The sequence below is a fragment of the Pseudopipra pipra genome, chromosome 2, assembly GCF_036250125.1.
Source record: "Pseudopipra pipra isolate bDixPip1 chromosome 2, bDixPip1.hap1, whole genome shotgun sequence".
Lineage (NCBI taxonomy): Eukaryota > Metazoa > Chordata > Aves > Passeriformes > Pipridae > Pseudopipra > Pseudopipra pipra.
Window position 1 is genome coordinate 59,408,478 of NC_087550.1, and position 26,744 is coordinate 59,435,221.

At 36.2% G+C, this 26,744-nt stretch overlaps 1 protein-coding gene across 2 annotated transcripts in view; it reads right to left on the bottom strand.

Moving 5' to 3' along the window:
* VWA8 (von Willebrand factor A domain containing 8) overlaps window positions 1-26,744 on the bottom strand; it is a 186,372-nt gene that overhangs the window by 9,899 nt on the left and 149,729 nt on the right. For both annotated transcript variants that reach the window (XM_064645638.1, XM_064645639.1), the window contains exons 38-42: window positions 17,082-17,190; window positions 16,191-16,347; window positions 13,457-13,565; window positions 7,592-7,717; window positions 5,580-5,738 (exon numbers count right to left, since the gene is read on the bottom strand). In XM_064645638.1, the coding sequence (XP_064501708.1) occupies window positions 5,580-5,738; window positions 7,592-7,717; window positions 13,457-13,565; window positions 16,191-16,347; window positions 17,082-17,190 (660 nt within the window). The remainder of the gene's footprint in view (window positions 1-5,579; window positions 5,739-7,591; window positions 7,718-13,456; window positions 13,566-16,190; window positions 16,348-17,081; window positions 17,191-26,744) is intronic.

The following is a 26,744-nucleotide window of genomic DNA, read 5'->3' on the forward strand; positions in this document are numbered from 1 at the left end:
ATTTTGCCTTTCTGTTTTCTTTTTTTCATGTACTGTTACAGATCCCTGCTGAGTTCACCATCCCTAATTCCCATATAATCATTTTGTAAAAGGCAGGTCTATTCCTCAAAGTTTTTCTGTCTTTTCTTCCCTAATAAAAGCCACTTTATTTGGTATGTCAGGTCCTAGAGAGTGGAGAAATGGCATTCTTTATAGACAAAGCTCTTTTTGTTTCCACATCACTAATTCGCTTAAAAATATATCAAAAGAAAGCTATAGCAGCTGGAACAACACTTTTAAAGGTGACACTTCCCTCTGTGAAGCAGCAAACGTGCCACATACTATAGATTATTTCACCCAAGGTGAGATCATTTTATGACAGCCTCACATAACCCAGACTTCCTCCTTCTAGAAAATTTTTATATAATCTAGTCCCCATACAATCCCATTTCTTTCTGCTTTGTTGGCTTTTCCCATTACTGTTCTCCTTTTTTCTTCCATGTCTAGTATTTACTACTCAGCCTCACACAAAGCTTCCAGTCTGGCACATGTTTTCTCTTCAAAACCTATTTCTTATCACTAGTAACGCCTCAGACTCTCTCTTTCCCGATGAATATAAAGACATGGCAAATGAAAATATACAGATTTTGAGAATAATGCTGAGGTTACATTCAGCATACTTCCTAATTAAAACAAGAATAAATCCTGTTTAATAAATCCTGAACCACACACAAGAAGTGTGTGCATGAATGTTGTTTTAAAACCTAGAGATAATTCAAATCTGAGAACTAAATAAAGCAGAGGTTTAATGGAGCAGAAAATATACAGAGCTCATGGTCCTTATGCAATGTCAGAAATCTCCAAACGTCTTCAGGGCAGGCTCTTAATTATAAAACCTTGCACGGCCTTTGCTGAGCAGTTTTGTATTCAGCATCACTTTTAAATCAACGATTTTGCTATGTAAAGCAAAATACTGTCATTCTCCTGTGTAAAAAGGCTGAAGCCTTTGTAGAAAGCTCCTTTCTGGTTTCCTGGTTGTCTCACACTGGGTGTCCTGGTATCCGCTCTGCCATACCGAGTTTATGGGAATAGGCCAAACTTTGCCATTTGGGAATATCATTTTGGATCTTGGCATATACCAGTAACAGACCAACCTTTCATCTCAAAAAGCCTGAGCATATGTGACAGACTGTATAAGGGGAACTGCTGTAGCTCCTAGAGGAAACACTTGATGTTGACCCTACAGTTTGGCCCCCTCCACATTCTTGCATAAGGCGGAACATAGAACCTGGGTTCAGGCAAGGCGAGGCTGAAACGATCTGAGCAAACTATCGCAAGCACGTCAAGGCGTTCACCTGGGAACATCATGGCCCGTCTGCTCCCTTCTCAGCTAGCTGCTTATTATTCTTTGTGTGTGCCCCTGCATGCACTGAGTACCATGCTTATCTTTAACAGATGTTATCAGTTTCCTTGTTTCTTTGCTGACAGCTTACTATGCTAGTTGTGATTTAAAAATGTTTGGTGAGGCAGCAGGGAAGAAGAAGTGGCTGTTTGCTTCATCCTGACTGCTGCATTCTGGGTCAAGCAGGGCCTCCTGAAAAATAGAGTGAGATCCTGCCATGCTGTGGAAGAGAAGAGCTGTGGTCACCAGCCCTCACATGCTGGTCCTCATGGTCCTCTGATCCCTCTGGAAGTTAAGTCAAGGACCAGGAGTAGCCAAAGCCTAATGAGTGTGAAGTTGGTTTTGGGCAGCTCAGCTCCCCCAGCTGTGAGGTTGTGAGTGTATATGCCCCAGCGAAGGAGGGGATGGGAATGTAGCTGCACTGACTTGGATTGACTTAAGTCAACACAGGACTGCTGCCTGGGAGACCCTCCCTGGGAGGGAGAGATGGGAGTAGGCTCACAGTCAAGCTTTAGAAATGACAGAAGGGAGATGTTTGCCCAGGGGAATGTATGGAATCTGTCACAATTTAGGAATACAGAGTTTGGGACAGCAGTAAAACTGGATCAAAGAAGCTCACTCTGAAAGGGCAAAGAATCTAGACCTCTCACCCAGCTTTCCTTGCAGTAAATTATTACCTCCTGATTTGCATTCTAGCAAATGAACCCTTAGTGATTTCATATTATCTTGGTGCAGTCCTTGTAAATAAAAGGTGCAGACAGCTCCACAGACCTGGTCAACTGGGAATCCAAACACATGCAGGCACATGAAGACTTTGTCAAAACAAGTTTTCTTCATTTGCAGTAGCTAAAGATTAGCACAGAAGAAGGGCCTTTGAAAAGCAAGGATCCAATCTGATGGTTTTTTCTCATAAATTCCCTAGGAAAATTTATGTGGATGGAGTTACCAGTGAGAGAAGAGCTGTGACATGATCTTACTCGGAACTGACTTTTGTTTTGCAAAATAGATTGCAAGCAAAGACGCTCAGGACAAATCCAGCAGCAAAATACATGTTTGCCATAGTGAAGACTTAATTGAATTCACATATTATTGTGGTACACAGCAGCTTGTTTTCCAATAGCCTCAGGTATACTGAGACAGGAACTGCTCTATTCAGAGCTGTGAGAAAACAACATATAAACATGTCTCTTGAAACAGCATCATTTTATTGATCTCTTTCCATAAGGAAAGGTTAAAGCAATCTCTATTCCACTGTCACATTTTGCACTGAATGGATGGGTGCTGCTGTCTAAAATGGGTAAAACGGAAGACTTTGTCTTCTGCAGCTGCCATGACAAAAGGATTTATTTCTAAAGGCATTTAAAAAGCTGAAGGAAGATGTCTGCTGAATGTAAAAGGCAGTGTGAATTAAACAGAACTCTGCTGGAGGGCTAGACCTTTATAAATTCATCTCTTCTTTGGACAACACTAAACATTTTTTTTCCTAAATTTATTTCAAACTTTTTTTTTATTATTTAAAAGAAACTATTCTGCCAAGAATGTGGATCATTTCTCCTTTTCCTGAATTAGCAGTGTTGCCTCCATAGTAGATTTTACAAACGCTAAATGCTGAAACAGGTATATAAAATCTGCAATATCCCTTTAATATAGCTATAAATAATAAGTCAGGCTTTTCCTACCAGTTACATAACATGCTATTTATTGAGTCACTTGCAATATTTTAAAGGCTTCATAAAATTGCTGTTGGATAATTCACTGGACATGCCTCCTCAACCTACCATCATGTGTGCAAATGATGGTAATCAGGGGTGATATAAAACCATGCAGTTTGAGACAGACGTACCTCAGATAAAATAAAGAACAAACTGCCCTTATGTACAATTTCAAACAACTGGCACCTAAAATAAGATGTTCTAAAGATGAACAAAATTTAATCCTGCAAAATAGCTTGCTTATTATCACATACATTTATATGTGATGCATCCACACATTTAAAGGGGCCAAGGGGTAGGAACATACATAACTTCCATTCCTCCATTCGTAGGAACATACATAACCTCCATTATTAGGATAAGACTGACAATGTGGCTTATATTATCTCAGTCACTCTCACTCTTTTCTTTAATAAAGCACTTCAGAGGAAGTGCAAACAGATGACATTGGAGGAGGGCTTTGAAACATGGCTGTTAATTTAAATGGATTTCCCGACTGTGCAATGGGCCTCCCGTTTCCCCCTTGACAAGGAATGATTCACTGCCTGCACTTATGGGAAACAGAAGCAGGCAGGATGTCCCATGCAAGCATAAAAAGCTGACAAATACCTGCTGGCACTTGTCTGTCCTTTCATGAAGGATAACTTCACTACCTGCTTGGTACAGTCACATACCCAATACTCAGCTCTTCTGTATAAAAAGGCAAAGTATTTTCTACCTTCAGTCATGCTGTTTAGACCAATGAGACAATCAGCATCATCCATGATAGCAAAGCATACCACTCATGTGGAAAGCTCAACTAGTAGGATAAAACAGCCAAGGAAAAGCTCATATGACTAATTCACAACCATATTTATTAGAGAACTAAACCAACCATCATCAGAAAAGTGATCTTGAAAGCCAGGAATTGCTTTCCAGAATTTGCACTGCAGTTAGATAGCAGAAGGGAACTTTAGTTTGTAAAACCCCTTTGCTCAACAAGCCTGATGATCCCGTTGGTTCAACACATTGTACAAGAAACCCCTCAAATTTGCAGCATATATTGTTGTGACCCTTGCAGGCCTTGCAGTCCAAAAAAATTTACTTTTATAAAACCAGTCAAGAAAAGGATAAGAAAAAGAAAGAAAGAAAAAAGTGATAAACTGCAGATTTCTCATTGCACACTATACAGTTGTGTGTTCTTCTATTTTTTTCAAATGGTTCCTCTTTTAGATATGAGAAATGTATGCTATTTTTGCAGACATACCAAACCTTCAGCTTTGCACTGAGAAAAATTAGCAGCATCTTGCAGATTGTCAACTGTTTTACAGAATTGAGTCAGTGATATTTTAAAACAATTACAGCATTTTCCTCCAAGAGGATCACTTTCTACCTAGCCTATTTTCATTACATTTGCAGGAATGCAGTGACTCTAGGAACAAAACTACAGTTTCAATTTGTTTGCAATTTTGCAACGTGCTCAGTTTAAGCAAGTTTAAAGGTGAGAAAGTATCACTGCCAGAGAAGATGGGAGCATGTGCCTAATTTCCTTAGGAAAGTAGCCTAAAAACAATGCCTGTCTCCTTTTATAGCCTTTTCTGCTGAAAAGTAAAAGTCTGAGTGATTGTACTTAAGAAGACATTCTAGAAGCATATGCCTCCATATGGCCTGATTTTGTATATGAGATTCCATGGAAGAGCAGAAACCTGAAGGATTATGTTGTTGGTGGAACAATGTGAAGTGGACCTCGCTGAATTGATCTGGACTATGATTCTATTAATTTTGTTCAGGAGATTTTACATTTGATTTAGATGCATTATAATTCTTATGTTTGAGATGCTCTTCAGTAAAGGTATTGGGCATCTCTGTTCTTCCATTAAACACTGAATCTGTCCAGAACTAACTTGAGACTGGCCATTACTGTTTTCTTTATGATTAAAGAAACATGCTCTTAAACTTGTTTAGGTTTATTGATACAAAAAGGGTATTAAATTTATTTACATTTCCTTTGCAGGCTACCATTAAATAACATTTGGAACTAATATCTTTCAGTACAAGAAATTATTTTCTTGCTTTCAGATAACTGGAAGAGAACACAAATAAGGACAAAGAAGTTTGGTCTTTTCCCATGATAAAGTACTGCTGTGTGCACTCTGGGCAGATAGAAGGGCAGAGCATCTTTGCATGTCCCGAAGCTTATATTCACTTGTGTTCTGTAGGCTTAAGCATTTCTGCTCAAAGAAACAGATAAAAACAGAAAAAAGGAGCAAATCTCACTAAATTGAAATCTTAAAAGTCTTAGATTGAATCCTCCCCTACTGAAACGTGTAATGTTTCTTACCCTTTCACTAGTATTATTTTTCAGGTTGCTAGAAATAGATTATTGTCTTTATTTCCTTGTGGGAATGAATAATGCTCTTTGGCTAGACTGACTGCTGAAACATTTTTTCCACTGCTCCACAAAGCCTGTGCAATAACCACAGAGCTCCTAGCCCAGCTGCAATTACCTTGAATTTGTGCTCATAATTCTCAAAAGCTTCCATGACCATGCAGACAGCCTCCATGGAGCGTTCCAGCCGCCCATCCACCCCATTGAAGCGGTACATGCTGCCAGAAACATCCACCACCAGGCGCAGGCGTTTGGGTTTTTGCTGAGGGCTCCCAGGCTGACAGGGAAACACAACAGAACAAACCCCAGTATTAATGGGAAAGCTAAACATCAGTAATAACAAAACATTTTAGAAAGTGAACCCAATGCGCTTCATGAAGCTAGAAAATTGTATTCAGCAAACACTCTTTTTTTTTTTTTTTTGGTAAAGAACAAAAAGATTTTAACTTTGTTTTTATTTCAAACCAGTTCCTTGACAGATACCTTAGCTCATTCTTTCCCTTCACCTTCAATGACTGGAAACAAAATACCTCAAAAAATTCCACACATTTGTCAGGAAAATACTTTTTCTATTTCAGCTTTGATTCTTCACATTTTATTTCAGCATAAGAGACTCTCAAATTTGCTCTTTCTGCCAAGGCCCATAATGGAAATGCTTTTCCTTGGCTTACAGTACTAACTGGGATTCGTATAAGACTGTAAAAACTTGTCTGCTGAGGTTAATAACATTCCAAAAATGTTTGAAATCTTGTTCTGATTAACTACTAGTTTCTTCTTTATTCTAACGGTGAAACCATTATTTTTTCCTGAAAACAAATCCCATCTGTTTTAACGATTTTTGGCACAGTACATTTAAGGTAGGTGTTTTATTTAGCATGCAATGAGATGTGTCTGGATTCAAGTATGAGGCTATTGAAGATGATCTAGCAAAACACCCAGTCACATTATAAACAAATAACTAAAATTTTTCTTTTATCTGTAAAGCATTTGTGTGCTTTATTCTTTTAATTATTCTTTTTATAGGCTGTGGCATCCCTGCCCTCAAAAAACATAAGGAAAGAGAAACCATTAAATCAAACATTAATTTTGGTTTTTATGCACAAACTTAAGGCATCTGGTTTTTTTTCCTTATTGAATTATTTTTACAAAGCCTTAAAACTGATACATAGACTAAACACATTTTGAAACAAATGAGAACTGAGGCTTCAATCACTTTTCCCTTATTGATCTTTCACACAGGCAGTGCCAAGTCCCATAAATTGTTCAAAGCAATAGACATCAGGATCAAACAGCATAAAAAGTAATACCAGGGATTCATCAAATGCGGGTAGCTGATATGCAAAAAGATGCTGTACTCAGCTATTTAAAAAAAAATAATTCTTTGTGTGGTTAAAAACTGCAATCTGTCATTAAGTATTAGTGTTAAATATTATGTACTAGCCCCACAAGTTTTAGCCAGGTTTTGTTGGTCTGATTCAAGTGGTTTCTCTGTTCTTGACTCACATAGGTTTAATCATAATGCCTTCTAAGGAATGGCTGAATTAATCCATTGGACAATCAACTTTGTCATATCTTAACGGCTTTTCCTCATATTTTTTTTCCATCATAATTTTTATTATTGCAAATCCAAATATCTGCAGAAGTTGAAATTATTTGCATACCATGGCATAAGGAAAAGACATTTGCAAACCACTCTTTTTTTTTTTAATTTCTAGAGTATCAGCATATTTGTTAACAAAAATTAAATTAGTGAGAAAATATCTTCCTTTTTTTTGTAAAAACTAACAAAATAAATGTTTTCTGCTAACTGCCTTATGGTCATTAAAATATAAAATAAGAACATAAAAACTGTTTCACTGGATCAAAACTAAGCACTGCCTAGATCAGTGTTCTCTCTCTGAGGGTGGCCAACAGGAAATATGCATGTAAGACTATAAGAAGAGGTAAAGCAAATTTTCCATCCTGTGGTTGCCTCTGTGTCAGGGACATCCCAAGCCAGAGATGATTCTTCTGAGTTTCTCATCCCTATAACTCACTCAAACTCAAACACAGATACTGTACAGCCACTATGAAACCAGCAAACTGGTTAAGCTCTTCTCTACCTTTCCCTGTTTCTTGTTGGATACTTACTTGTGGCTCAAGTTCTCCCCGTCGTTTATATATGGCTTTTTCTCCTGTCAGCCCATCAATGATTTTGGCATCATCTAGCTCTCCAACAGCTTGGTGTCTCAGCCATTGTCTTTCCTTACCCTTGGCCTACAACAGAAAAGAAGTCTTACGTCACTCAGTGATGTGAGTGTATGTTAGACAATTTAAGACCTACTGCAGATCACACATGCATTAATTTTCTTTGTAACAATGTGATAGTTTTGGCATAAGTCAAAGAAATCCAAACACATGTTCATAGCTGTCCTGTTCTTCTTCTCTGAAGGAAAAATTAACACTGATAAAGAACACGTTCCCTCTGTAACTTTGTCTTTTTTAAGTTGTTTCATATATGGGAGTTTAACTGTGGACTGCAGAAATATTAACTTTTCTTCTTTCAAATATGCTGAAAATCTGTGTAGCAAGCCTGTTCAGAAATACATACAACCAGAGGGACACACATAACTGACCATTTGTTACGTATTCTCAATCCAAGCAGCACAAGAAAAAGTCATTGGGTGACTTAAATATAAAACTAAGCAGTATTCACCTTAGGCAATGGTAAATGCTTTCTTTTAAAACAGTATTAATAATGGACCAGTTATATATTTAAAAAACCCTACTTTTAAAATCCTGGTACTCAAAAGACAGTCCATTAAATACTTCTTTTGTTTTAGTTAAAGGGACACTAGTTATCTACAGCCTGACTTGATGAACTTGCATTACAATCCAGGAACTCAAATATTCAGGGTACTCCTATCCACAGAGCATGCAGTGCATATTGAAGACTCAATGTTATAAGGAACATATTTAAGAATGTTTTCAAAGGATAGCTTCATCATGGTTCATAATATGTAATTTCCATCTAAAGACAGTAAAGTCTGTATATACAGGTTTCATAATTTATTTAATTTCTGTTTAGATCTACATGTTGAAATTGTTCACCCTAGTAAGGATGCACATCCTTGCTGATTCAGTAAGGAAATACAATTCTGAATTTACACACATATAATGCTTTTGCCCTCTCAGCAAATTGTTGGTTACCAATTGGAGGAAAATCAAATATCCAGCAGGACACAAACTGCCTTAAACATTGGTTTTCAGGAATGAAAAGCAATTGCTCTCTGTTGAACAGTTAGTCATATATGACAAATCCTCAGTGAACTGCAGGCCTGGGATTTGAAAGGATAAATCTGAGTTATGTATGCTCTGAGCAGGCAGATAATGCCTTCTTAAGGCTCAGAGAATCTTTGATTTTGGGTTAAAATTTATGAAGTTTTTGTTTTGGTGTGTAAGATGAAGGTGTTCTGACTACAGCCTATTGTCTGTAATTACTCAAGAGTAATTGACTACTTGCCTGTGAAAATAAGTGGGCAGAAAGACTACAAAACCACAGAAAAATGTTTTGATTAATTAATTTTAGAGAATTTACATAGCTATGAAAAATACAGTTTTTTTAATTAGGTAGTGTCAAAAGCTTTACAAATGCTTCCTGATGGGAGGCAAAAACAATGCTGATACATGGAAATCACTGAAGGGGAAAGTGGAAAGCATTTCTTAGGTTATGAATTCAGTCAGTTGTGTTCTCTGATACACTTCCATGGTGCTACAGTCAACCTCACTTTAACCAGCTTTGGCCGTAGGGCATCGATGAGTTTGTTTGTACCACCAACTAGTAGTTTCCACTATCATTAAATATGCTTGGGATGAAAGTTGAAGTTCCTTCTTCCATAGGATTGATTCCTTTGTTGCCTTCAGAGTTGAGTAATATCACAAAGAGACACTCGCAAACTCCTGGTGACTTCTACATCTCCCACCAAAATGTTGCACTGTAGGGAGGTTTCCTGCTGTGAAAAAGCCAGTGGCAAATTTCAACACTCCAGCTAACCACTAAAAAAGTGCTCCTGGAGACAACATGCTGCTGAGTAAGCAAAGCCTTTTTAAAATGAATCATGCACCTTCCAGGGTGATGCAGCTGAGATGACTTTGTTCTTAGTCATCTTAACCACTCTAAGTACTGGAACAGAGGTAGATCCTTAACATTTCCTTTGCACTGGTGTTTTGTCAAATTTTTGTTATTAGCCTCCTTTCAGTAGGCAGGAGGAACAAACAACAGAAGATTATAAAGATTCAGCATCATTGAGCAAATAAATTCTCAACTAGTTTCACTATTCTTTTCACTGCCGATGCTTTACCTTTGTGGCTATTTGATGTTCAAGGAACAGCAGTGTGAGAAGGCTTTTTACTATGGAGAAAGTTAAAAACAGTTTAATACCTTTTGAAGCTTATGCAACAAAAGCCAGTATTTGAGCTGAAATTTTATTGGAGGAACACAGAGTTGACATTCTCTCCTAAAATAGGAAAGAATGCTGACAAAATCTGATCTAACCTCTTTCCAAAATCATGCTAAAATTATTTAGGCTACTTAGCACCTGCCTCTTCCATGCAGAATTCCTCTTAGGAATTCTTAGAATTCCTAAGAGTTTATTTCCTCTTATAAAAGCTGAAAAAAAAATTCTCTTAAGCATGTGTGTTATAAAATGCGTAAATATTGCATATAACAAAGAAGCTCCAAAGGATTTTTAATATGTAATTTTCACATGTTTAAAACCAATATAAATTTAAAAGCACTTACAATTTTAAGAGAAAACTAGAACTAATACATATATATCTTCCTTTGATATTTGACAAGAAAGGGCATACAACACATTGCTATTTCAATACACTGTAACCATATAGAAGAAAAAATATATTCATTGTGTTGCTTTTGAAATTAGAAAAATGTGCTAGATACCATATCTTATCAGCATGGGAGTGGCCGATCACAATGCACCACTGCAGTAATTCTTTTCACTGGAAGCATATTCTTTTCACAGGCATATTTACAAAAAACTCTGCAAATTACAACTGTGATGTCTGTAAATGTCACAGAAGAAGATGTGTATGTGAAGTGATCACATCTAAATATGTAACTCGTAATGATATGGGATGGTATGAAACACTGCCAGTTGTGGTCTGCATTTGTTTCTGGGAGAACGTGACACAAATGTTCCCTTAGCTGTTGAAATCACAAAACTGCTACTGACAGGACACAGGGGTTTTCATATTTTCAGTTCTCTGAGCCATGTTTATTCTAGGACTGCCACTATTTTATTCTTGCTGCTATGACCAGATAGTTCCCACATGGTCTAAATCAGACAGAGCCCAGTAGGCTCTGTTCCAGTGTGGGGACCTACATGAAGCTCAGAAGCTAAAGGGACAGTTGCCTCTGATTCCTTCTGTAATAAGCAATTAAGAGAGAAGTACTTTCTGGAAAGCAAGTCACCTAACATTTAAGAAGGCCTTTCTGAGTTACTGACTGACCATAACCTTTTGAATCTGTAGCTCAGACAGACAAGCTTTAGGAGAGAGAGGAAGGCTCATCAGTGACCGGATTTCCTGGACTTCTGGCTTTGCTACTTCTACAGAAGATAAACAAAAACCTGTAAAGTTTTGTTAATGTTGTTCAAAGATCTGATAGAGATCGGTGAGTTATAAAAAATAAAATGAACAATGAAATTACATTCTCCGAGTATATTTATGTATCACTTTCAAGGATCAGTCTATTCCAAACATCTCTTCTGCTACTGCTAACTTTTGGTGAGCTATCGACAACTGGACCTGAATCCCAGACTCTCAATTCTGGGAGGTAAAATTTAACCAAAGGAACATATTTTAAACAAACCCATAAAACCAATAATAAAAAGGCATATGTTGAAAAGAAAATAAACATGGGCACCATATTTCTATTATGTAAACAGACTGAGTTTGAAACAAAGTAAACTCAAAAATTTTTAAAAAGCCAAGTGTGTTCTCTACTGAGAAGGTAATTTGGGATTTTCATAAAGTTAAAAGCACATAGATATCTGAGCTGCAAAGTTTACTGGAATGGACTGTGCCATTGGCTTCTTATTTGAGATATGAGGAGTGTCTGACTGGTAACAGAAAGAACACCATTCTAGTTGAGAACCCGTGGTGTACATAGGGCTAGCCAGAAAAAAAGAGGCACAGTTCTTCATCAGGGTTGAATGAATTACAATGCTGAAGAATCCAAATAAATTTTTTCCCTCTCAAAAAGATCACATGAAATTTGCTTGGACTCAGCTTTCCTATTAACAGAAGGCACTTTGCAACTAAGTAACTCCTGTTATCGTTTATCTTAATTTTCCTACTGCATCTTCTAATAAAATCCCTACCAACATCTGTAGAAAAATTTTAAAAGTTAAAAATCTGCTTTCACTATTGCTCTTATTCTGTGATCTACCTTTTCCAAATTCAGTGATTTGTTTCTTTCGTCATAGATTCCGTTTACTAATTCTGTGGTTAGCTATTACAGATTTTGGCAGGAAGTTACTAAAGTCTCATAAAATACTGAGGCTTATAAGATTTTGCCTTGATATTAAAATGACCTTTCTAACAAAGCAAGAGAATAGGTCTCCTTATATTAAAGTATGTTATATTTTGATTATGATTAACATGATCCCTGAATGTAACACTTTTGGCTCCAAGGGATAGATAAGGCAGATTAAAAAAAGACTTCAAACTGAAGATTCACTTATTCATTTCATACTCACAGTATGCTTCCAATAGTATGTGGGCTAGAAACATGGTAAAAAAAAAATCTAGATATAAATGATGTAGAAAAATCCTGAGACTTACATCCAAATTTTTCCAATAGAAACCTGTCTATGTCCTGTACTGAGACACATATTAAGAACATGCATCATCTACTCACGTCCATCTTAAATGTTCATTATGTGAGGAGTTCTCTGAATTGGTACATTCACAATAAAACAGGCTAATAAAACTGGTTCTCTGTGTATATATGCGATGGTAGTAATGTTGTTGTAGCTACAAAGGCCTAAAGATATAAGTAAGATGAAGAAATGTTACCCTTCTTACTTGTAATACCAGGGGATTGAGTTTCTTGACCCATTTGGAATCTGTTTATCGTACAAAGTGATTTCTTTCTATATGTCAGTTTTATTGCTGAAGACACAGCACAGTGACTAACTAATAAACTAAGGTATATATACACTAATGGTTAGCAGTCTTCAACAGAAATGCTTATAATCAAATATATCTTACAAGGAGTAAATTAATTTTCCTTTAATTTTCACTGAAGATTAGCAGATTTCTCCTAGAAATAATGCACTTTCAATTTTATTTACGCTGTATATGAACACTAGTATCAAAAAACCCCAGGAAAAACACCACATCAATTACCAGAAGAAAGGCAAACTGGTGGTTTTGATCTTAGGAGATTTGGGCTATACCTATTTTCATTAGCCAGAGCCAAAAACAAACCTGAGAAAAATCCATGTTTTCAGCTGAATATGCAGTAAAGCACTGACCTGGAGTGGGTGTCTCTTTTAATTTACACTGGAGTGGAGCGTTTCTTTTAATTTGCACTGGCGTGGAGTGTCTCTTTTAGCATTTGCTCTTCTCAGCTAAAAAAAAGTCTTTTGGACAAGAGGTAAAGACAAAGACTGTGCTCTACATACCTTCACAAATTCTTTTCATACCGTATAGTAGTATTTTCTTTCACAAAATTGTGCTCCTGAATAAGTAATCTCTGGAAGCTGTGGTATGGGAATACTGTAACTTGTAGAGATGAGCACTGGGACCCACTTATAAGCTTCTTTTAAATTAGTAATATGAAACTGTTTTTCCCAACCATGATTATAACCTGAATCTGCTTTTAGCCTCAAAGGTATGATCACCACATGGTAACAGAATAGTAGCAGGATAATATTTGGGGCCTAATGTAATGACCTCACTGTGTTTCTTAATTAGGGAATCTAAGATTACCTGCAGATTATCTAAGATGATGCGGAGTGACTGAACTTGGCGTCGAACTGCTCCGGAGAACCTTTCGTAAGTTGATGCATCATATTCACTCATCTGAATCTCTTTCAATCTAAAGCAAAGAACAAGGAGCTAAGAAAACTTAGCTTAGAAAACAAGCATATCTTACATTTATTTATGTAAACTGAAAGTTTATGTACTTGATAACAGGGAAATTCAGATGGCAACAAGCACACAGAAGAGACAAATTAAAGAAGTGGCAGCTGCTTTTGTGATTTTTTGACAAGGCAGGTGTTCACCAATGTCTACGGGGATTGAATCACATCAAAACTTATTAAAGTTACTAATCCTTCTACTTTCTCCTAATCTGCTTTAAAGTTTGAGAAGTAAAGCAGATGTTCTGAAAAGTGATCAAATTCGAAAGGTTTTATTGGCTCAGGTGTTGCTATGTGTACATAAAAGGATCATGAGTGTCTATTCATTACTTCACTGTCGGAGCATTTTAAACATATCCTGATTCCTGCTTTAGCACAAAAGTTAAGTAAAGACACACTATAAAATCTGTCCCTGAAAACCTACAAATAGTAACTGTCTAAAACAGTTATCTTTGTGCTTCATAAAATGAAGAATCCTTGAAACAAAGAAGTTTTAAATGAACATTAACAAAAATGTACTCTCCCATACAGAAAATGAGTCATGTCACTGAACACTTTCCTGTCTAGAGAGCACAACACCTGCACCATGAAACTAGATATATGCTTTTTCTATAAGTTTGCTCGTTTCAAGTTCTGTATCATTCTTCTTAGCATTGTAGCTAAGCGGATCCTGCTAAAGTGGTGACATTCACAATTGGAATGTTATTACAGAGGTCCAACTGCGAAGAATGGGCAAGGAGAGAGGTGGATATGCTAGGACTGTGTGCTGTTCCATATTGTCCATGACCCAACAACATGCAGCAAGGCAGCAGTTGTGTATCTGGCTACTCTACCATCCAGCATGTGGCTGGTATCAGTCCTGAGCAAAAACATATTGGCCTATCTGTGCCCAGCTCATTTCAAACAAGTACTTCATAACAGCATAATTTCACTCACGGTGTTTTGAAAATATTGATTTTTAAATTAACTATAAATGAATAGTAAAGTATGTATACACTAACTGTATTTCTAATTACAAGTTTTTTAATACCATCGCAAGTTACTTGCCTGGAACATAAAGTATATGTGAAAACTACTGTTTAGACTAGTCCTTCAATGACAATATTAAAATCAAATATCAAATCTTTGTTGTCTTTAGTGATTATGTCTTTTTATATTTAAAATTTTGTACAGTCATTATAGCCAACATTCATTAGAGGCAGGAAAAGGGAACTTTCAGGCCTATGCACTTAATTTCAGGGATCCTGCCACCTGAGTTCAGCATCTTCAAATCTATGAAGAAAACATTTTTTTCAAACAAAAAGAACCTCACACACAGTTTTACTTTGTTAAACTCTAGATCAATTCCCACTAAAAGTTAGTTCAGAAAAATACCATGAAAAATACTGCCTCTATTCAAGAGTAGCTGCTAATTTCATTCTAGTCAAATAGGGCAATTTAAAATGTTTATGACAAGAAATATTACCTAGCCAGGAAAGTAATCAATAATTTTCATATGAAAATTCTCCCTTCCAGATAATCCTGTATAAACAAAACAGTGAAATCTGCAGTTTCCCTTACGTTTTTTTGTCAGCCTGAGGACTCCAACCTCCTCCTCCCTGTTCTTAACTTTTACCTGTTAGTTCCCACAACTATCCAGGTGGTACAGAACAATAATTCAAGTCAAATGTGGTTTCGTAATAGGCTGCATTTACAGCTGGTACATGCCAGCTCACTTGGTTTTTGCAGGACATAAATTGTTACCTCATGTACAGATAATCAGATTTTACAGGACACAGCTGCACTGTTCCCACAGCATGTAGCGGTATCCAGGAATTTCCTCTAACACAAATTTGCTAAATGACCACACAGGCAGGTAGAAATTCATGAAAGGATGCCACATGCATATGGACATATGCAAAAAGAGATGTACATTATCTAAGGCCATACAAATAAATTGTTTCTATTATGAAGCAGCTGAGAAGCAATTTGGAAGAATGGGGATGCTTTTTTTTAATGCAAAAGTACCAGAGGTTGACTAGACAGTTCAGTTGGTGGAAGAAATCTGAATCTCAGTGCACAGGCTGGGAAATAGTTGATTAGTAATCACACATTACACTCATGCTGGGAAGACCTGTTGTTCATGTAAAAGTGCCTGCTGAGGCTTAATAGTTCAAATCATCTCAACTTTTGGCTAGACACCTTTCAAACAGAAGAAATTTGCTTGCAATGGTCCATTTTGAAAGACATTTCTTAGGTGATAAACTCCTAACAACATACAATCTGGATTCATCTTAATTCACAGAAATTTTCATATGGTTTATCCCTTTTTAAAAAGATAAATATTGACATCACTCTCCTTATCCACCTAGTTATGTTTTACTCTACCAAATCACATAGTCATTTTAACAGTGTAGCTTAATTCAATAAAACATTCTATACATCTTGTTCAGAACAGCTAAACCTGTGCTGGTAAGATCTGTTAAATGAGAATGAACAGGGTAATGTAGCTGATAAATGCAGTTAAGACAGAAAATTCTTTTTAGCCATCTCTTTCAAATTCTTCTGGGAAATGGAAAGGAAAATAAAGAATTTCACATTACCTCTGTTTAAAGGCCTTTTCACCCATCTCTCGAGCAGCCCTCTTAACCTCTTCAGGAACAGCATCTTTTTCAGCCTGAGATACTTGATAAACCCTGTGGCCTGCATCCAGTCGATATGGCCCACCTTTGCCACCTAACCCAGCAGTGTCTCTCCCACCTAACATGGTTGAGATAAAAAAATCACTAAGAATATGCATTTGATAATAAATAAAAACACATTTTCTTTAAAGCTTCCATTGCCATATCTACAGATGTTCCAAAAACGCTGCCAACAATCCCCAGTAGAAATATTTTTTGCCAAAGATTTTCAAAGCCAAACAGCTATCATGGCAAGGAAGAACTCCCATGGAATACTCGTGTTTATAGTCCCTTGTGACCAGATTCATAATGGTTTCTACCTTGTATAAAGGGGACCATAGAACATATAAATCTTGTACATCTCCTTAAAGCTCCTGGTCCTTAAAGCTATTCATCCCTAGAATTTGTTGGTTTAAACTGTTTCCTAACCACTTTATCTAGTGATCACTATTATGCCCTTTTAGAACTAGGATACACTTTCTGTGGTACTTCTTGCCTACACTACCTAAATTGCTGCAGCTACAGGGACATCTAAAAGGATGGCAAATGGCTCAGTCTAGTTTCTGTGGCTGTAAGCTTTTTAGTTCTCTGTATGACCAATGAAAAGAAACAAAATCTAATTGAAGAAGAGATCTGCTATATACAGTTTAAGTTAGACACTGCAAGTATTTATTTTCACTGGCAATAAAGCAACCCTGTATTGGATAAAATAGCTCTAGGCAGAGGATGGTTTTATAAAACCATTTTTGACTCACACAGCATCTCCCTTAGATATCTGGCAATAATGCATTAAAAAAAACAACAATGAAAAACCTGTTCCACCAGCCCACATATTTCCACCAACATGTGGCATGTTGTCTGGATCCACTTTTCCATGTTTAGGGGAACTGACATCCAAACCACTTTCCCTCTGAATGGTTATCTGTAAAATAGATAAACAGAGCTGTAAATCTCTCTTATAGCAAAGAAAGAACTCTAACAATCTAATAATATGATACTAGGAGTGTTGAAGAGCTATATGACCAGCAACATTCCACCTGAAGAGGACAACAGAATACAGCAGAGAAAAACAGGGCTCCCAAGTGGCACATTAGACCCACACCCAACCTAAGATAGAACCACTCAGTGCATTTAGATCATATCCACACTAGAAAAGCACTTCCTGATAACTGCCCAACATAATTCAAAATCCCCCTGTAGACAGAATCACCTTCAGTTCGAACACTTCTCAGAGTATTGTATATCCATAGCACCGTACATCCATTTACACATTTCATGCACAGTTGCAGTTCCATGTTCATTATTGATGGGTAGATTGATCTTCCTTTCAGGAACTAAAGGGACTAAAGAAATGACGTGCTGTTCTCTGGGACTCGTTCAAATGACACGCTCACACAACCCTTACCTTCCCTGCCATGACCACAAAAGTCTACCGAGGTGGCTTTTCTAGACCTGCCTGCTGACAGCACTTTCCCCATTGATTCGTGGCACAGCTGAACATCCAACAGCTGTGAGATGGTCAGGGCTGAGTCACTTTAGGCTGGGGATGGATTTAAGTGGGTAACTGAAGGTAAAAATACTCCTTCCCGTTACGAATTCTGAGTCATGCAGTGAATCAATGATTCATGTGTAAACTGCCCTTCAGTTATGAATCTTCTATAATTTAATGCCACTTCATTTTTTAAAAATGAAACTTAATGACTGAGATGGAAAATTAATGTCTCTAACCACTACAAATTAACTTTCTTCTCATCTACCACAGTACATTTAATTCTCCGACAAATTTGTGTCCCAATAACTATGATTTACTGCCTTCTCAAAAGTTCACCAGCATTATCAGGGTTTTCACTGTAGTGCAGTTTAATCCTTGAATTCACTGTCTTGCAGACTCAACTCCACGCTGACATGAATTCCATACACGTTTTTGAACTGAAAACATGTTCTCTAACAACTCTGTCTTGGCAGCTATTCAAAACATAATTTTCTTTCCATTTATAGAATTTATATCAATTCAAAGAGGTATGTACAATACATCCTCTGTAAACCATTAGTCATGAGTGTAAAATCAAGATCTAATCTGATAAATTACATTCATTTAACATTTGTATAAGAAGAGAGACACTTAACCACAACAGCACGTTACCCTTAGGGTTATATACCTTTCAAGTTTAAGAGATTTCCTCCAAAATAAACCGTTCTTTTTTTATAACTGTTAGATTTAAAAACTAACAGAAACACAGGTCAAAAATCACTGAACTTAGTTTAAAATAAACTCATAAAAACAAAATGGTAATGTCAGCCTCATGAATCAAAACAAAATATTATTCTGCAATGAGAAACAATAAAATCATGCAAAAATTTTACATGTTCATGCTTCTGGGTTTTTTATAGAAGGTTCTTTATTCTGCAAAAGGAAGCTCTGTGAAACACACATAACCATAACCAGTGATGCAAATGTCATATTCTATTTTTGTCAAGTTCTTCCATTGAAAAATTTCACTAAACATTTTGAAATACAAGCATTGTTTAAATCTTAAAAGTTCTGTAGACAATAGAGCTTTACTGCTCATGTGTCTTTCTCACGTGTAAGTTGTTCACAAATAGTTATTTTACAACAGTGTTGATCTGATTAAAGCAGGTATTTGTAAATTTGAAATGGCATATGGTTAATAGATAATATTTTATTTTATAATGATTATTGGCTTTCTGTTCTTAAAAGGACACTACATCCAACATTTCATTTCTGTTAAAACTTGGAAAAAATTTTCTTGAGAGAGAAAAAAAGAAATAAGCGGTACAATCTATCATAGCTTAAGAATGTGACCTCTTCACTACCTTTTTTTATATATAGTTAATAGCCTACTGGATAAAATAATTGTAAATTCAATGACACTAGAATGGAACACCACCAGCAGATGTGTAAATGTCATGTCGGTGCATTGCAGCAGTTTCATTAATTTACTTACTTTTTAAGTCTCATCAGTGCAGACAAAAGGTAGAATTCTGCTAACTCTTAATACTTTAACAACCAATTTTTATTAGCACTGGTTTGCTGGGGTAATTATTTTTTAAATTTATGATATACTTAGAAATGGCATTACATTAGCACACTGTAGAATCCTTTGAAGAAAATTTTCTGAATGTACTTTCCTGGTTTTTTTTTGAGCTCTTAGATAATTCCCTTAGTGACTTATCAGGCTTTTCTCCTTCCCATTCCATGTGTTTTAAGGCAATTTTACAACAAACAACTTCTCTCTCCTCTGTAAGCGCTTCTATAAACTAAAAGTTAGACTAGCAAATATTTATACTAGAATTGAAGATATATTTTAGAAATAAATAAACAGTAAGTCACTGAGCCTTGACATGAAATCAGAGAGAGTAAAAAGAAAAAACTGAAGAGAAAAACTTCTGGAAAATGATACATTCTTCAGTGCGACAAATTTAAAGAGATGGAAGAGCCATAGATAAGTCACTCCTCTGAGAACTGGAGGAATTCATGACATTAGAAAGGTAGACTTAAGGGGTAGGATCCAAAACTGGAGGGATTATAAACCTGAGAAACTGAAGGATAGTTAGCAGCTAAAATCTAGTTTGTCTTGCTTGAGAAAGAAGACAAGAAAAACAAGTACTGAAAGTAGAGAAATGGCTCAAACAAACCTAAAATCCACCGTAATTTTTCCATGGTTGCCTGATTGGACTTTCTAAAAAGAGTTTTCTCTTACTGTTATGATGGATGTTTTTCAAATATATAAATACATAATTTCCTTGCTCAAAAGTTGACCTGTTCTCTCCTGAATATTTTCCGTTTGAATCTATCGCAAGACTTCCATTGTTTCTTTCAATGAGAGTTTTGACTAAGAATCTCTTCTTGAGGAAATCTGTGCTCTTCCTAGCTATACATGCACTGAAAGGCACTATTCATTACTGCATCACTGTGCAGATTCCACACTGCCTGGTGTGCATATCACGGCTTTGTGAAACAACAGACAAATTCAGTCAAGTAGCCTTGAGCTCCAGCTATGAGGCACAGGTCAGAGTAGAATAACTGGGAAAACTGTGAATTTTTCCTTCTGAAACTTCCTTTTGATTTCCAAAATAACCACTATTTCCAAAACACTCATGGCACACATGTTTCAATTGTATGTTATCTAAACTTGTTTGCACATATTGATGATTCACAATCAGAGCATGAAAGCACTTTTACATTCCCTTTGTGCAGGCTTTCCTTCAAAGTCTTATCACATTAGAAGCATAACTGCCATCCTCTCCCGGGATACATGATGCTTATTTTATTCTCTAAAGAGTTACGATTCTTAGTAAACATCAATGATGTTTAGATGATGTAAACATCCCTGATTTAAAATATTTTTGTTCTCTTATTTTCTTTGACTATACTATACTCTCAGGCCCTTATAGCAGTAAGTAATGCGTACATTCAAAAGGACTTTGTGGCAGAGGCTCTGTAGGTCTTCCAAAGTCAATGACGCAAACAAACAAAAATTTTGTGCAAGAGGAATATGAAGGTCTGCAGGTCAGAAAGATACCAAAGGAATGTGCTTTTCTGAAGGGGCAATGGTAAGAAAGAAGTGCTTAAGAAGAAAATGAAGAAACAACAACAAACACCAAGACTTGTGAATGCTTTGACTGAATTTTCTGGTCGTGCCTCCTATACATCCATTCATTCCTGACAGCAAGGTCAGCCAGGCAGGAATAGAACTAAACACTCATTTTGCATTCGGTGAGAGATACACAGTATTTGAACAACTTGCCCGATGTCAGTTCCTTCTGAGATATATGAATGTATGCCAGAATGGTTTTACCTGGCTACACTGCTTTTTTTTTCCCGACAACACTAAGATTCTAAGAGCGAACTAAGATAAACTGATACAAATGCATTCAGTTTGGAAACTAAGTGACCTTATTATCCTTCATACAGTAATGCAAAAAAGATAAAGGGGCTCAAAGAAGCCAGTTACATGATTTACTGCACTCAACAACATAGTAAAACCAGGCGTTTCACATCTGTGTCAAATTTATGCCAAACAGCTAGTAAAGGCGTACCAATCTGTAATAGTGGTCACTGTGAAGATGAGTCAAAGCCTGGTAGTTTTGTCTAGACTTCAGCTGGTCAGACAAACTATGGTATATTGTGTACTAAACAAATCTTAGCTATGTTTGGAAGTGGATCTAGAACCAGATTCATATCACTTAAGTGAACGTGGGATTGAATTCTATTGAATTCTGATGTGAAATAATCTAATTTAATAACATTAACCCCTTGAGAGTAACGGAGCACTGGCATATTTTTGATGCTTTTATAATCTCTAAGTAAGAGACAGAAGCTGAGTTTGTTGATGATCACACAGTTGACCCATATATACTGTGCATTGCCCCTACGAGACACTGTCACAGCTATGGGAAGAAAACAAAATAACCCATAACAAAAGTGTGGGAATTATGGAGAGAGATGCTGTACTCTATTATTCAAATTATTTATGCCCCACACATACTCATATTTCATTCTAACATGAGTTATTTTCACAACACAGTACTTCCCTTTTGAGTTCAGAATTAATTTTCTTCTAATGTATTGCAAACAAAGCTCTGCGGCCCTGTGAGTAAAACTGGCAAAAAGCATTATCAAATTTAGCTTCAGCTGAATTTGTACAAGTGACCTTAATGATATTTTAGTATCCAGTAATCTTCATCCTACATTGCAATGAAACTGAGAACAAAAAAATGTCTTTAAAAAGGAGCCTCACCACACCAAAGGCAGTCCCAAGTAGCACAACTGTGCATTTCTGTATCTTAACAAGTACTATTCAAAGTACATCTGGCTTGAATGCATATTAATAGCTTTATTATTATTAAGATGTTTATAATAGTATTGATGAGTAAAAGACACTTAGCAAAGTTGACTGAAATGAACATTTCAGTATATCTTTTATTCATGTTTCAGAGTATTCACAATGTTTCCCCATGTATTTTAAGCCCATACATAAGCTTATTCTTCAAGTCTGTTACAGCAAACTAAAGACTAAAATTCCCTAAATCATCTTTATTGGGGAGACAGGTAAAGAGAGAGGGAATTTCACCTCCTCCTGTCTTGTCCCAGTTGAAATTTTCTTTATTCCTGGGAGGACCATGTAGGAGATCTAATCAACAGCTCTCACTGTCTTAGATGTCCAATACCTCCATTACCGTTGTGTAAAAAGCTGACCCTCTAAAATATGTTCTGAGCAGAATATGTGCTTAGACTTAACTGCTGGCAGAAAGAGAACTCACGGTTACAGGTTAAGAACTATCTTATAGAATTTGTAAGCAGAAGTCAGATGAGCTTGAAAATATTTCTAGCTTTGAACAGAAAAATAATCAAGAAGTGAGACCTTCCAGTAAAATGTGAAGGACTTCATCCTTAATGCTGACTGGAATGTGACTGGGATGTAGATAATTTTTTTGGTCGTAGATATTCCTGTCATCCTACCCTGTAATTGGCAGGCCTCTGTTCAGCACTGCAAACTAGCTAGAGAGTAGATGGTCTTTTAATATAGAAGCTTACTTTTGTATTCCGATTCGGTTAACTTCATTAAAATTCCTGAAGGGCGCAGGAGGTGTCAGTGCCTCCCATTTAGGAGTGCTTGCCAGAAAAGCTCCTTTGTGGTGCTCACAGCAACGAAAGCAAGTTTCTGCCTCAGGACTGGCAAAGAAACTCTAGTTTCCAATGGGGGCATGCTGCCTCATGTACAAGGGAACAGACCTTTCACCTCTTAGTTTTAATTATCTCTGGCCCTGACTGGATGAACTCATATCTAATCCCCTTACATAAAACACAATGGTTATTTCAATACTCTAGATACAAAAAGGGGGGGGAAACAAAAAAAAAAGTACTCTGCTCCCAGGCTAGCATTGTGCAGGTGTAAAGGGATTAAATTTTTACTTTAAAAAATGAACTGTATTTTCATTCCTCCAAATCAAATATTTCTTGTCCTTCACATTCTTAGTGGGAATGTTTAAGCAGAGCTGGGCATTCCTTACAGGCTTTTACATCTTCATAATAGAAATAAATGGAATTACTCCTTGTTGCATCTGGTGACAAGGAACCAACCTCTCTTCTAAGCCCTTTAAGCATTCAGTGGATGATTCCACATAGAACACATTTACTAAAGCTGCAACCAGCATGATTTCATGTGTCACAACCTAATAAATACATACAAATTATACAAGCAAACAGGGTCACAGCTGCAGTATTTACAGCTGTAGACAATATCTATGTAGGAAAATCTTTAAAAGAAAATGTTAAGGAATCCAAACATTATTTTCACATGCACTTATTTTAGTATTAATAATAATACTGCATTATTGCGTGCTTCTTACTGTTGATCAGAAGAAAATAGGAAAAAGAATGTGTGCATGAAGATTTGAGGTAGAATACAATTCACATGATTCAGGTGCTTAGTTCAATGTAAATTAAGGAGGTGTGCATTAGATTAATTAGTTGCATGATTAGACTGTCCTGAAAAGTAGACAGATGTAGGCAGGATCTAGGCTGGCAGGATCCCATTCTTCATTTACTCTTTTTATCATAAAGGACAGAATCCTTCTAAGATTCAAATTAGAAGATATCTCCTCTTATCCTAACATATCTGAGATGTGGAAGGAAAGAATTAATCTGCTATTTTGCCTTTTCATTAATATAAAATAAATTAAACAGGACAGCTTATAGTCAGTGAAGAATATGGGTTAATTTCCACACAAGGCATTAAATCGTTGAAAAACAGTAATTATAAGAATATAAACCCACTAGAAACATTGTAAAGTTAAAATATCTATGTTTTTTTAAATAATTTGCTTACTTCATTATTGCCCTGGATAAAGATTTGGCATGTATCAGAAGATCACTGAAGGAAAAGAAGTGAAAACATCTTAGATTTTTATCTTACAGGTGATTTGGGAGGTGGTTATTTCTTCATCAAAATCATTGAAAAAAACTGTTATCACTCTAATACATTATTATGAAAAAAGACTGACTTTGGCTGAAACAAAACATGACTATGCTCCAGCTGAAAAAGGCATTAAATAATCAATCCCACAGTGGCACAAAGGATTAGGAAATGTATTCCACGGAATGCAGAATGTATTTCAGCAGATGTGCAAAAGACTGATTTTTCCCTGAAACAAAATAATTGTTTTCTTTTACTCCCCCCTCCTCCAACCTTAAACCCTCAGTATTACCCTCAGCTGCATTTCACAGATCACAAGAACATATTTTCCTCCAACACCTTCTTTATCAGCAACATGAATATATGCATTACATTCTCAAAGAGCATATAAAAGTTCTACATCAGGCAAATCAAAGGCTAATTTGCCTGTTCTGTGGTGGTTTTACACTCTACTATAAAACTGATTCTACTTAAGAAAGAAAGAAAACATTTTATAATCTACTTAGAGAAACTAGTGAGAGAAAGGCATAAACAGGCAAAAAAAAAATCTAATGGCTTCTACCATGTTCACTTGTACTACTATGTTCATCATGTACAGCTTTTTTCTATGTACTAAAAATTAATAGCATAATTTCTATTCACATCAGCAGCACAAAATTGAGCCCACAAGTAATTTTTCCACAGAAAAATTCAGTCTTGGACAAGACAATAAAAATGTAGGAAATACATTCTATTTCTTAAATTGTATCCTGAAATGAAAAAACATTAGTTGCACTGCAGTATAAAACTTTTAATACATTTTCTTCATTCATTTGGCTTCATTTTCATTTTCTATCTTGCCTGTAAAACTTTGCAAGAGTTCAAAATGAACTGATGAAGCTCCATGAATCACCTGACTCCTGTGAACATTTCTTTCTAGAAGTAGCTTTTAAAATTCATACAGGCATTAAGCTTCTGTCTTGAATAGCAAAACTGTTGAAAGAATCATAACTTTAGTGGAATTTTAGAACAGCGACAGTATTTAAGGCTGAGGGAAATCACTGTTATTAGCCCACCGATGCCCTCATGTGGTCAGAAAAATTGCTCGATCTAAAGTAGAAAACAGAGAACGGGGGTGGTAGTGGAGAGAAGGACCAGCTGCTCTTGCTAAAGGTCATGCTTTTGTCTCGATTCAAGAACTGCAGCTTTGCCCAGTTCAGTCTTAACATCAGGAAAAGGCTGGGTTTTTGCTAAAATGTTATAAAGTAAAATGTTACTTTAAAAAACCCCCAATAAATTCCAAACTATCAGTATAGATTAAAGTAGATCCTGGAGTAAATATAAACAAGTTGAGATCACTGAAACTCCTGAATCAATTATTCTACAGATAAACATCCAACCTAAAAAAATAAATTTCATCAAGTGAACTTGAATTACTCTGAACTTCCAAGCACAGCTTCAGAAAATCAAAAGAAAAAAAAGGATGCATTCAATAAAACCAAAAATATTAGTTCACTTAAGGTGCAAATACTTCATGTAGAGTCCTACACTATTAGTTGCATGGAAAACAAATGGAATTGTACAAATACAAATGAGATTATTCAAGGAAGGGAATAAGATGATCACTGCCCAAATCAACTTTCAATTCTTGCTTATTATGAAATACAGTCCCTGAGGGACTGGCTATCTGCCAGGTTAGGATGATCTCTTGAGGTAATTCTAATTCAAGAGAGCCAATGTCCAGGTATGTAAACTGGGGAAAAAATTAACATGTGTGTGTGCATATGCATATACCTGTGTGTGAATATATCTATACATGCACAACTACATATGTACACCCCCCCAACTAATTTAATGTCACTGTGCTTCTTTTAACTTCAACAGTAAATGTGACATTTTTGGCATTATGATTACTTCAGAAACGTACTGAGCTTTGACTCCAGTTCAACACAAGATTTACCTGCAATACAGGTAGGAAGAGAACATATTTAAAAAATATATTTCTAATGATAGACCTGGCATCCCATAATTGCTACTAAGCATTTGCCTTTGCCCTAATCAGATCCAAAGGTTAACTGATGGATTGCAGAAGAAAGTCTAAATGTTGGGAATTACTACTGAGTGCTGCTGAACTCATGAAAATGTTGGTTTTAGCAAAAAGCCCTTGCATCAGGGGTGATTTGAGCAGTTACAACATAAAAAAGACTACTGGTGATGAACACATACACATTGCTCTTCTACATTACTAACATGAACCACATGTTCATATCTTCTAGCAGTTCACAGGACAAAGGATAATTTACATGTTTTGTTATAACTTTTGAGTGCTGCTATAAGACCATGAAGACAGCCATTTAAATCTGAGAAAAATATCCATTTACTGCATTCTTGAGTTTTGCTAAATATGCCATTACTCAGCCAAGCATGTTTCAACCTTGAGCAATCTAGAGTTGACATTTGTTCCCTTAGGTGGCTGTGCTGCATTTATATGCTTTTATTTTCCCCAATTTAAGGTATGTTCATACTGATTGCAGCATTCAAGGACTTTCAAGCTATT